The 13,512-nt window shown below is 43.3% G+C and overlaps 1 protein-coding gene across 4 annotated transcripts in view; it reads right to left on the minus strand.

The window, feature by feature from the left end:
* The window catches only part of tab1 (TGF-beta activated kinase 1/MAP3K7 binding protein 1), an 18,836-nt gene continuing 5,324 nt past the window's right edge, over positions 1–13,512 (minus strand). The window contains exons 4-11 of one of the 4 annotated variants that reach the window (XM_031288995.2): positions 12,213–12,308; positions 10,855–10,993; positions 6,842–6,958; positions 5,969–6,080; positions 4,565–4,709; positions 4,177–4,390; positions 2,910–3,063; positions 1–727 (exon numbers count right to left, since the gene is read on the minus strand). In XM_031288995.2, coding sequence (XP_031144855.1) covers positions 505–727; positions 2,910–3,063; positions 4,177–4,390; positions 4,565–4,709; positions 5,969–6,080; positions 6,842–6,958; positions 10,855–10,993; positions 12,213–12,308 — 1,200 coding nt within the window. In that variant the 3' untranslated portion in view covers positions 1–504. Of the gene's footprint in view, positions 731–931; positions 1,045–2,909; positions 3,064–4,176; positions 4,391–4,564; positions 4,710–5,968; positions 6,081–6,841; positions 6,959–10,854; positions 10,994–12,212; positions 12,309–13,512 lie in introns of those variants that run through there. The other 3 variants (XM_031288994.2, XM_031288996.2, XM_036000899.1) reach the window with 3 other exon arrangements.

A 13,512-nucleotide genomic window follows, 5' to 3' on the forward strand; every position in this document is an offset into this window, starting at 1 on the left:
TTGAGTCATTTGGAGATATACTTTCATTACAAATTAAAAAGTACTTTCAAACACATCCAATCAATCCATGTTAAGGCCTTACAGTATAAAATCATTCTCAACTCCACAATCTCTCAAGTCTATGAGATTCCTGTTTGCAGATGCATGTTTTCACATCTAACAATAATGGCTACAATCTGGATTACATATATTGTCATGACCAGCATCTAAAACGCAAGCGCAAACATTATTTTGCAGTGTGTAGTGACACCAGTTTCTAACTGTCTTGGGGTTATTCTTTGCCTTCTTTGATAGTAAGACCCCAGATAATCCCAGTCCCTCCTCCATGCGGCCCCATGCACCTTTAGGTCACTTATTTTTTAGGTATCATACATTAAAAGCATTTCGGTCATCCCAACCACCTCTTAAAATCTTTGTCCCTTCACAATCCATGTGCCTACTTGCTGTGAGAAAACCCAGTCCGTCCCCTTTTCCAACTGGCACCCAGCACCCTCTTGGTCCTCCTCATTGGGGTCCCAGTCCTCCCTGGGTGCTCTGGCTGTCGCTGTGGTCACTTCCCCACAGGTGGTAAAACTGACTGAAGTCCACGTAAGGTGGAACCCTGCCCGTCTCGTCAGGCTGCGCCGCCTGGCTGCCTCTCTGGCGGAAAAGGCTGCCGTCTCCCGAGCTAGAGCTGGAGCTCTGCGTTTGGGTGTTGGTGGACTGGAGGGTGGCTGTGGGGCTCTGACTGCTAGGGAGAGTGGAGGAGTAGAAGAGGGAGGAGGAGAAAGGTGTTTGGTCAGGTAGGGTGGAGGAAGAGGAGGAGACGGGTATGAGGGTGGGAATAGAGGAGGAAGAAGTAGGGGCATGAGGAGAGAGGAAGGGGTCCATGTCGTGGGTGGAGAGACAAAGGAGAGAGGTGGAGAGAGGGAGAGGGTGGGGAGGAGGAGGAGTGGTGGAGAGAGAGAAGAGGGAGGTGGAGAGGGGGAGAGGAAGAAGAGGAGAGAGGGGGAAAAGAGGGGAAAAAGGGAGTTCAATTATGGGCTGCAGGATGTCTACAGCAGTCTGGCAGGTAGCGGGGTAAAACGTGCTAAAGGAGTGGAAAAAGGAGAGGCAAGGAGAAGAGTAACGTATAGGACACAGGATGGATAGTCAGGGCCCATGAGGAAGAGAAACACAGATGTGAGTGACAGACAGGACAGAGTCAAAGCAATTAAGGAAGAGGAGGTAGAGAAGCAATCCTTGTGGACTAGCGAACGCAGGGCAAAAAAAGGACGATGAAAGTGCGCACATGCAGCAAAGCCAAAAGCAGCAGCCACATGAGTGCTACTCACGTTCAATCATATTACACTACAGGCCGCTTCATGCAGGTAACCTCGCTAACTCAAGGCATATTCCAAGCATGCTGATGGAAGTTGTCAATGATTCATGCTTTGTTATAAATGAAACATATATTAACATGGCAGAAGAACATCACATATGACATGTTAAGTGCTCAATCCAAAAGTGGCTTTAGGGCATTATTCTGATTCATTGGTCCAGACATGACTCTGCTGTGGACAGTACAGTATCCACTGAGCCACTGTACAGAACACATGTCAAAGTTGGGCTTACCCCCCTCTCTGAACACTGACGAAATTACACTTTGCTACAATGTAAAGTATTAACTGTACAGCTTGTATAACAGTGTAAATGTGCTGTCCCCTCAAAATAACTCAACACACAGCCATTCATGTCTAAACCGCTGGCAACAAAAGTGAGTGCACCCCTATGTTAAATTCCCATAGAGGCAGGCAGATTTTTATTTTTAAAGGCCAGTTATTTCATGGATCCAGGATACTATGCATCCTGATAAAGTTCCCTTGACCTTTGGAATTAAAATAGCCCCACATCATCACATACCCTTCACCATACCTAGAGATTGGCATGGTTTTATGTCAGTTAGCCTAATAGCTGATTTGATTTGCAATGAGAGATGATTTTATGGAAAGTACCCCATGCCAATCTCTAGGTATGGTGAACAAAAGAAAGAAATTAGCTTGCTGTTCTAATCATTACACCAAGATAAAATAATAAATAAAACCATAAAAGTTTTCGGCATGAGTCCCCGCTAAGTCTTTTGAACATGTGACAGTATGTTCTGTTACACTTGGGTCCACAGCCAGCTGTGATGTACCTTGGTACTATAGTGCCGTGCTACATTCCTGCTGCAAAGGTTGTGCTAAAAGCATGTTGTCACCTAGAGTAGGCAGCACAAGCAGTACTGGAGGACGTAGTTTTTAACACAATTTAAACAGCAATTTGTAAAATGATTAATTTCATGAAAAACATTACTGTGCTAATTTGTTTCTGTACGACGCTGTCTAAACCCCCAAGAGCAATTACTGATGTAATTATATTCATATGCTAACATTACAGTATATAGTGTACACTTTATGCTCATGTCAAAAGTTCAATATCAATATATTTTTCCAGCTGTATTTGATCAGTTTTTCCCCCAATCTAGTCTGTGAAATGGGTATGATACACACAAATCACAGCAGCGGAACAATGGGGAAGTGAAAACCATGCGTACACATAAATAAGCATAGCAGTGGAGGGAAACGGGGGAGGGAAAATCAAGCTAACCTAAAATAAATACAGCAAGGTAGGGACGAGGGAGCAATCTAAAACACAGCCAAAATAAACGGGAGGGAAGAGTGGAGTCAGAAAACAACAGCAGTGGGACATTGCGAGTGAAATCCAAGTTTATGAAGCCGAAACACAACAGTGATGTGACAAAAATCAAGCTCATTTAGACTCAGAGCATGCACAGCAGGGCAATGATATGCAATGAGTAAAAATCAAGCTTACCCAGAACAAACATAGGAGTAGGAGGGAACCAGGAGTGAAAGACAAGCAAGCAGGGACACAAGACAAACAAAACTTACCCTGGTGTGGGGGTGCCTTCTTCCAGGGTGGAGGCAGTGTTGGTGCCATTGGTGAGAGTATTTTGGGAGGGCATGACCAGTGAGAGGGTGACACTGGTTTTACTGGTGCTCTGGCTGTTGGAGTAGGGCACTGACACGGGGTAGATACGTCCACCTGGAAGGAAGACATGCATGTAAAAGGTTTAAAAATCACATTCAACTATTGAGTCCTGTTCATCTCAGAGCCGTTGCGAAAGTTCCCCGAACAGTTAAATGCTGCTGTGGTCTAAGTTGCATACATTTTTTTATATAAACTTTTCACAAAAATGACTATCAAGAAGAACACAGTGAAACTAATGTGCAGCTTCAGCATATAATGGCCATCTTGAGTAAATTGGATTTCTTCTTCCCGGACTTTTGTTATTTTGGCTCTATGTGGTATTCCGGGCTACACCTCTCGAAATCTTTGATATCTCTTTCTTAGGGCTGGCGGCTCAGATGAGGATAAATCTGGTACTATTTAAAGATGTATTTGTGCAGTGCAGCTTCCCACTGGTCCAGGATTAGACTTATCTTTGTCCTATATTTGAGTGGCAAACCCTAAACGTTCAATATAATCCAAGCCCAGCATAATTTTGTTTTACTTTTAGTAAGTTTATAGATTTCAATAACCTTAAATGTTCAAATTAGTCTTTTATCCTAACATCTAATCCTATGATATAATGGTTTACATATACAGTCTTAAACTACCTAAGTTTAAATAATTTTAAAATCTATAAAGCAGTGGTTACCACATGGGGGTCAAGACCGTCCAATAGTGTCAAAATAGTTGTAAGATGATCCACAAGTTAGGAAAGAACAGAAAAAAAAAAAAAAAAAAAATATATATATATATATATATATATATATATATATATATATATATATATACTGTATATACTTCATTAAACTGTATTTTTTTAGGACATTACCTCTGCTATTTCCTTGTGAAATAGAAATTTCTGAAAGCCTTGTTTGAATGAAAAATTCAAAATTCTGAGGAGTTACAACTATTAGCTTAAAGCGCTAATCACTCATAACAACTTGTAACCTTTGGTGAGAGGTTGTGATTTCACATTGTTTTGAAGAGAGAAGAATACAGTATGTACAGCTAAAGTTTCCTACAGGTCTCTAAATTCTGAAAGTTTTTAATGAGGAACACTGGCGTTGGAGTAGGCAGTATGAAGGTCTGCCCCCGAGGCTGGGTTTCTATAAAATGTGAACCAATCCCATAATTGCCCTTTCCTACCCTGTGTGGGCGTGAGCACTCCGTCAGCCAGCGGGTAGTTGAGTGTGCGGATGAGCAGGGTCATGTCCTCGTGCCGAGAGCAGTAGGTTGCCCTCTGACGGCCGGACACGTAGACGTCGTGGTGCAGCCGTTTGACGCGCTCGACCACCGACTGAGACACTGTCTCCAGACTGGTCTGCAGGGCCAGCTCTGCTGCTACCATGGCAACAATTTCCTACGGTGGATAGCAGGGGAGACAGGAAGCCAGAGAAAGAAAGACTGATGTTAGAGTTGTAGTAGGTGGTGGAAACCCATCAACGCAAAGATTAAAAAAAAAGACACTAGGGAAACAAGTGCAGAGAGAAAGTGGTTGAGGTGGGAAGAAAATTGTCAGGGGGAATCTGCTTACCTGATTGGCTTGTTCAGGGCCGTGGGCGGACTCAAGGGCATTGATGAGACCTTCTGACATCAGCAACAAAAAGCCTGTCACGCTGTCCAAAGACTGGCTACCATGAATCTCTGGCTCTGCGATGATTGGCCTTGTCTTGGCCGCGCTGATGGTGTAGGAAGACAGAAGAAGATAAATATAGGAGTATCTTATTTAATATCAAAGAGGAAAAAGGAAAACAAGCAGCAACAGGGAGTGGAAGAGAGAGGAGTGGAAGAAAAGAAAAAGAGAGACACTGAGGCGCAAAAAGAAAGACATAAGTGCACCTGACATAAATACAATAACCCTAGCTAATCTCAGAGATCTGAACAATCGCTTATACTTTGTCCACATCAAATTTCCTGCACTCTCTTTGATGGCACTAAGGAGGAAATTCTATAAAGATTCTATTGTGTGTTTTATTGAGGATCATAAATGGACTGACTCGTAGATATCTGAGCCTGATTTGCTTGGCCTGGACTGCAGACAGAAACAGGAAATGAGAAGTGTGAGAGAGAGGGGCCCCTGATCATGGAATTTCAAGAGGCTCAGCTGTGGTTAAGGAGAGTCTGGAACAGAGTCAGATCTGATAACAAAGGCCATAATATGGAGACAGAGCCTCCACTGTCCAGGTAGTGCTAAACACACACACACACACACACACACACACACACACACACACACACACACACACACACACACACACACACACACACACACACACACACACACACACACACACACACACACACACACACACACAGCTGCACTGATTCTACTTTAAAATGGTTCATTAGCTGCCCCAGTTCCACTTGACAGTTCAAGTAATCTGATTCGCTTTCTTGCTGCGAGGTAATTTAAGAAGAGCAACCCCACTCTCCTTCCTTTCTGTATGCAAAATATGAAGCTAGTTCTAGCAGGCAAATAGCTTGGCTTGACTGAAAGACTGGACACAGGGGGGAAACCAGCGCATCTAGATTTGGCTAATTTAGACGTGACATCTTGTTTGTTTAATCCATACATTAACAGAAATCCAATCCAAAATCGAATTAGTTTACTGTGCCGGGCAAAGAAATTGTTCCAGCACATAACTCCCTGTAAAACCACAACTTGGTTTTAGATTTCTAAAAACTCGGCAGCCCACCTTCTCTAAATGAAAACAACTTACTGCAAAGACTCTTATGACATTGACAAGTAAACTGTAATTCAGTGCTTAATTGTTGTCGATATTGATTCAGCAAATTGGTGCATGCCTAATAATAAGAGAGAGACTATAACATACATAAAGACAGAATAAGCAAAACAAGACAATAAATTAGAGTGTTGCAGATAGGCCTGCCCAGTTATGTATTTATTTATGATGTAGTTTTAGTATTCTGACTTCACCTGAGCAGGTCAATTTCATTGTAGTTGAATTTAACCCGGTAGTCTCCGAGCCTCCTGGTGCTGCTCTGACCAGCAATCTGCCCCGCCTGCCTTACACGAGCTGAATCCACACCTGTATAGAAGGGGGAGGCGACGAAACACATTAAAGACAAGGAGAGGTGGAGAGTGAACACATACAGAGGAGATGAATTCGAGGATATGATGATAGGCAGAGGGTATGGGCGAGAGGAAGGAGAGGATAAAGCAATAAGACTAAAGCAATAAGTAGAGGGAGATTGGGGTGGGAGGAGGAGAGGGGTGTGTGTGTGAGAGAGTGTGTGTGTGTGTGTGTGTGTGTGTGTGTGTGTGTGTTTAAGGGTGGATAAAAATACGAGGGGAGAGGTCACCTTCAGCTGGGTTAATGGAATGACTGCCATTTCATTTAAGTCATTCAGAGAAGCCTGAACACCAGAATCATTAGGTGACTCCCAACTGGAGACAGAAAGGGAGCGAGAGAACAAAGGGAGACAGACAGCTCTGCCTCCTCTTCTAATGATGTGGTGTAAAATGCTGGGAAACTATGCAGCTAATTCTCCATTATATTCAGTACAGGTGTCAGGCTGCAACTAATGCTTTATCTGCAACGCTAACCACAATGAATGTATTTCCCCATTACATACACACAACCCTCATTACAGGACCATTAGCTTGGCTGTCCAGTGTCCACCATGGACAGATGGCTCCATGTGTGTCTCTATGCCAGCTAGTGTACACTAATGGCGGTCTCTGTCCGCCTGTATATCCCGCATGGAATGCGCTAATGCTCAACTGCATAATTGTGCCAAACTGACCCTGGTAAGATGGCCTGACTGTCTTTCTGTCTGTGTGTCTCACCCAGGGCAGCAAGCCTCTGCAGCTCGTCTTCGTTGTCAGTGCTGTGTGGTCGGCCGATCTGTTGAACCTGGTTCTGGCCATCGCTGCTGGACTTGCACAGCAGGGCCCGGTTGGTACCTGGAATCCCAGACAAACACACAAAGATTCACAACTGGTAAAATAAATCAAATTAGTCCATGGTGTCAACTAATCCTTTGGTATTTAAGGTAAGTCAACATTTACACAAAGTAAAACGTATTCTGGATAAGAAAAAGAATACAATTCATTCAACATTTTTCCATTTCATGTTAAAAATGTCTTACCAGTTACCAGTTTTTTTTTGTTGACACTATACCAGAGAGGATCTTATTCAAATCTATTATCATTTTTGAGGATGAGACATTTTGCCTTCTAATTTTCCCACACATTAATTACGCAGAGACAAAGATGCACTGACGTTGCTCTGCAGTGACTCAGAGGCCCAAACCTCCACCAATGAATCAGCGTTGATTCTGGTGGGTACTGAGACAGATGAAGAAGGCAGTGGCTGAAACACAAGCTGACCAGGGACAGATCAATAATTACTTCAGTTTTTACATTAACATTTTTGGATCACTGAGCAGGATCCTGATGATAAACAACCCCACCTCCACCCCAATTTTAGGTTCGGTAAATGGTCTGAGTTGTGCGTGCTGCTCGTCTCATCTGCAGACAAGGCCATCCAATTAGCCACATTATACTGAAATTGCAGACACGGGCCCCATGTGTCTCTCTCTGCCCTCTCGGTGGGGCCCTGGGCCACAGAGCCACTGTGGCCCTGTGTGTTAATCAGCCGGTGGGGCCATGACACTTAGCTTCTGTAGTGTTCCAAACTGATCTATTTGTCACAAAATACTCTACTTCTCTTGGTACGCCTGGTGATAATCCTTGTGTTCATATGTGCAAGGTTGCAATTGCTACACATGTGAAAACGATAGTCATCAATGCCTGTTGTATGTCCTTATACCCTTGTCTGCCCCACCCCCCGCGCCCCACACACACACACACACACACACACGCACGCACTCCCAGCATATCAAATTATGGTTCATATGACCTTAACTGTCAAATGTATTTCACATCAGCACACAGCTGGAAGAGCTTTTTAGAGAACACTTACTCTTATGTTTAAACCTCCCTAGGATTCATGTTCTGTCATTTTTGAACTCTTGACCCTCACACAACGGGCCAGTGGGGGGGAGAGTACTCTTTTCTACTCGCAACTAATTACTATCCCCCCATTTTCTGCTCTGTGCCACGTCCTTGAGGACAAAAGAAATTGAAATCCCAGAGAGAGGGTGAGGGGCTCTTTTTCTTTGCCTGCTACAGAATCTAGGATGTTAGCAAAAAGATGGAAACCATCTAACACATTGTATGTAAGGGATTTTCACTCATAACCAGAGATACTTTGAATTAGTGCAGCCTTACAATAAGATTCATACCCTTGATTAATGATTAAATCAAGCCCGGTTGCATGAAACAAGCCCCATATACAGCAGCTGGAATCTGGTACTTTCTGATTAACTTTGATGATTCGTAAAGAGAAACACCTCTAAGGGATAACTGTGGCTCCTCAGGGTTGGCGTTTGTGTGTGTGTGTGTGTGTGGATGTCTGTCTCCCACAGTCTCATTTGAATTTCCTCACGGTTAAGGATCTGAAATGGCCTGCAGGTTGGTGTAATAAAAATATCATCATCACGACAAATGCTCCTTTTCTGTTCTGTAGCTTAGGGTGTCAGGTGGGAATCTGTACACACACACACACACACACACACACACACACACACACACACACACACACACACACACACACACACACACACACACACACACACACACACACACACACACACACACACACACACAAAATCATGCAATTGCCTCTGCAGCTGTTGTCTACAGGAGCCAGATTTGGCACTTGTGATTCAAAAACAATGACCAACATTGTAGTTATGTTTTGAATCAAGAGTCCAACATCTGTCTGAAGGCCACAGAAAACAGAAGCTGTGGGAAAAATGTCTGGTTCTCTGTATAAATAAACTGTGTGCACAGTACGTAAAGCACATGTTTGCTGATGGGGCATTTCATCTTGTCTATGTTTGACCTACTGACTTTGGTTTTAAAACCATGGCAAATTAATAAAAAAATAAATTGTGTGTAAGCAGTACCAGTTTAATTTGTGATTGAGCATGGCGATCCTTCACTGTTAAACAGTAGGTTGTCCTGGATACAAAATATGAAACTACCCAAGATCTTGTCAACAATTTTACATTTAAGTTAAGGGAACTTAAATGTATTGTTGTTAAATGTTTAAGTTAAGGGAACTTAAATGTAGCATTTACAAATCTCTGTCTAGTTACTGTCAGTTTCAACTGTGATCTATTTACTTGTCTTAAACGTATCATATAACCCTAAAAAATGAAGAAGTTTAACTGTGCATCCTGCATTAACTTACATGCTAATAAACAAAAACAGAACTAGTGTCCTCTAGGTAGAGAAGCAAAAGGAGCAGGACAGATGGAAGACTACAGTCTGTATTTACTGTTGCGTGACTCTGATATCAGAGTTATATATATATATATATATATATATATTTTTTTTTTTTAAAGATTATTTTTTGCCCATTTGTTAGGCCTTTATTCGATAGGATAGCTGAGAAGTCTTGAAAGGGGGGAGAGAGAGAGGGGGGGAATGACATGCAGCAAAGGGCCGCAGGTCGGAATCGAACCCGCGACCACTGCGTCAAGGACTGAGCCTCTGTACATGGGGAGCACGCTCAACCAGGTGAGCTACCCAGGTGCCCCGATAGCTGAGTTATATTTGATGAAAGGAGAAAAAAAAGAGAGGTGGAAACAAAGACTGATACCTCCAGAACACCTTTATCTGCTCAGTGTCTGATAGTTCTTTATTTCTGCTTTGAATGTAACTGCTAAGAAATGATCAACTCTCTCATTTGCTAATTTTTATTTCAACTCGTTCCTAGCCTCGTCCGACCCACAAGCTGTGGTCGCAGCAGTGTCTGTGTTTGTCTAGTCAGCAATGGTCAGCCGTGAAAACTCCACCCCTGAACTTCCTGAACCTTTGGAAAGTACTACTCCCACAGCAGGGGCTTTCTTTTTCCACCTGGAACTACCTGAACTAAATTTGCCCCTGCTTCCTCTGGCTGAAATTAAGGTTAAGTTCCTGAGTTCCTCATAAGACTCGGGGTCTCTTGGGAAAGTCCCTGATGGAAATGGCTTACCAGAATTCATAAACTTCCAAGTCAATCTGCTTTCAGTTCATTAAATACCACCCAAGGAATCCAAAAAGGCAGTATCAGACTGGGATTTTTTAAAGAGTGAGAAGCACTAAACCAGGGGGCACCAACACAGTGCCCGCGGGCACCAGGTAGCCCCCAAGGACCACATGAGTAGCCCTCAGGCCTGTTCTAAAAATGAAAATTGAATATTGATATTATCTGTTTCCCACCTTGTTAAGTCATTGTTGACAATTATTGATAATGAGACGTGATCAGTGTCTTCACATAGATGACTATCATTAATCATTAATAATCATATATAACTAAAGGCAAACTGAGCAAATTTGTTATTTCAGAAGAGTGTATCAAACTGGTAGCCCTTCGTATGACTCAGTACCCATGAAGTAGCTCTCAGTTTCAAAAAGGTTGGTGACTCATGCACTAAACCAAAACCCTCTGTAAGTCTGACATCTACTGGTGTAAAATAGATTCTCAGGTGGCCATCTATTGGCTGGTGCAAACCGTATCTTCCAGCACTACTCCAAAGGTGAAAAAACAAGGTAAAACTAAATCACAGTATTTGTGTCACGTTTTTTTTTTTTTAAATAATGGCTCGTAATAGTATTGAATATAAACATTTCAGTAAAGGTACTGTCAAAGTCAGACTTTGGGCATCAAAACAACTCTACCCTGTGTAACGTGTGTGTGTGTGTGTGTATGTGTGTGTGTGTGTGTGTGTGTGTGTGTGTGTCCCTACCGACATTGGCGATATAGAGCTTGCTGTTGAGGATCAGTGCCACCACGGCCGTAGCTCCTCCTGACACCTCTCGCTCCAGCTCCTTCAGACGCTCCTGCACCTTCTGACTCTGAGGAGAAAGCTGGTGGAATGGAACATTCTGACCAGCCGGGACGAGACGAGGAAGACAAGAGAAGGACAAGAGAAGGAATGGGGGAGTAGTGAGGAACACCAGTAAAGAAAATGCAGTGAGTGAGTGGGAGGGAGGGTTGGGGGGGAAACAAGGCGAGGGGAAGACGGAAAAAAGAGGAATGAATCAGTAGGCACAAACAAATTGAAGGAGAAAAAGAGACACGTGATAAAGGGGAATGTGAGAAATAAAACAGCATTAAGCGAGAGACGTGAGATGAGTTAAACGGCAAGTGGAAACAAGTGGAAAGGGAGGAGTGGAGGTAAAAAAAAAAAAAAGAAGCAGGCAGAAGGTGAGATGAAAGAGGATTAGAGATGAGTAAGAACGCAGGAGATGGTGAGCATGAAAGAGATAGACTAGCAAACAAGACAAAGCGTGAGCTCAGATCAAAGAAAAGATTATGACTATATGTTGTTAACGAGCCAACTCGCTGCAACAAAACGTGACGAACATCATCTTACAAAACAAAAACGCCCACACCAGCAACAATATCAGAATGGAATATGCCACTATGTGAGGTAGAGAAAAGCAGAGATTTAATGAAGAGGAGATATGGCATGAGGAGAAAAAAAGATGGCGGGGGGGAGAAGCTGAGGCAGAAGAGCAGTGATAGCTGGATCCAAACTGAGACCGGCTTATCCAATGAAACACGCTGATGAGTCCAATTAGAACAGAACAAGCTCATTTTCCAATGGCTAAGCATAAGCTCACATTAAATCGCAAATTTGCAGTTGCTGTGGAAACCAGAGAACTCATCTTCTCAATTTTCAGCCAAATCTGTCAATATGCTTTGCAGAGTGTGCTTGTGTGTGTCTGTATGTTTGTGTGTGTGTGTGTGTGTCTGTGTGAGTGCGTGTCTCTCTCTCTGTATGCGCGCGTGTGTGTTTGTGTATGTGTGTGTCTCTTTCTGTGTGTGTGTTTTTGTGTGTATGTGTGTGTCTCTGTGTGTGTTTGTGTGTGTGTCTGTGTGTGTGAGTGTGTGTCTCTCTCTGTGTGTGCGTGTGTATGTGTGTCTGTGTGAGTGTGTGTGCGTGAGTGTGTGTGCATGTGTGTCTCTCTGTGTGTGCATGTGTGTGTGTGAGTGAGAGTGTGTGTGCGTGCGTGTGTGTGCGTGTGTCTGTGTGAGTGTCTGTCTGTGTGTGTGTGTGTGTGTGTGTGTGAGTGAGAGTGTGTATGTGTGTGTGTGTACCTCATTGTGTGGTGGGAGGTAGTTGGACAGGTGAGCTTTCTCAGCCAGAGCATCATCTATCGTCTCAAAGTAGCTCTTCTCCACCACGTCAAAGGCCTGAGACAACAACAACATGTATCTGGATGACTCCATGTTGGCAATTACCCAGCTCAGTTTGCACAGTACATCAAATGCAAAGTACATGCTCTAAATATTGGAGAAATTCATGTGAATAAGAGTGTCGCTGTGTGACGGGGTGCATGGCTGCTGTCACGCTAGCGATGCGCTACCAATTTTTCTCTCAGAGACTGAATGTAAATGTTGCCAGTATAGGTTTATTTAGCGTGTTCATATGTTCTGTTAATTACCACACTGTTGTCAAATAATCTGTAAACCTAGTCATTTATCAAATTCCTCAGTTATCCTGTAGCTTTCTTGTGTACACATTTAACATTTAACATCTAATACTGCAGTGATTTAAATGCTATAGCAACATCCATCAATACATAATGTTCTATTGTTTAAAACCCTACAGTTTACATGTTCAGTTACAATAATCACACAACACTTGTTCCTTTGTTAACTAGTGTCGTTTATTGAGTTTAAAAGCTAACAGAGGGTAACATGATTTGTCTTACCAGCATGTGCTCTCTTTGTTCTAAAGGAAAGTTTGCCGCAATCCTCGGGTTTAAATGGGTCTATGACTTCCGGGGTAACAGGAAGTTAACTGGCATTTTAAGTATTACATTTTGTAGCCATCAAGATGTCTTGGGGCTTTGTTCTAATTTGACAGGACTGTCATAATGCAAGCAGAATGATGTCTGAGCTACAAGGAAATGCAAACACAGATCACATCAGATTGGCAAGCTGCCACTTATGGCGTTTTTCCATTACATGGTACCTGCTCGACTCGCCTCGACTCTACTCGCCTCGACACACTGTGCGTCCGTTTTCCATTGCAGATTTTAGTACCGCCTCAGTGTGGCTGGTCGTCTTGCTGGCTCGACGCACACACCAGCGCACAAGTATAACATCAGGCCACTTGAGCTTGTTTTACAGTTCTGTGGAGGCTCCACGCAGAGCTTTCAAAGTATGTGGCCTGATGTCAGCTGGTGTGTGCGTCGAGCCAGCATGTGTGTGTGTACGTAGGATACGGTGAAAGCTCTGCCTGGAGCCTCCGCAGAACTGTAAACAAGCGGCGCCGCAGTAAACTGCCGTGACCTAACGCGACACACACACAGAACGTTGAAGGTGTGTGTTGTTGCCAGAAGACACATTTTGTTTCTAAAGAAGCTGGCTAAACTGTTTAAAAATAGCGGGT

Source organism: Sander lucioperca, chromosome 4 (assembly GCF_008315115.2).
Source record: "Sander lucioperca isolate FBNREF2018 chromosome 4, SLUC_FBN_1.2, whole genome shotgun sequence".
Lineage (NCBI taxonomy): Eukaryota > Metazoa > Chordata > Actinopteri > Perciformes > Percidae > Sander > Sander lucioperca.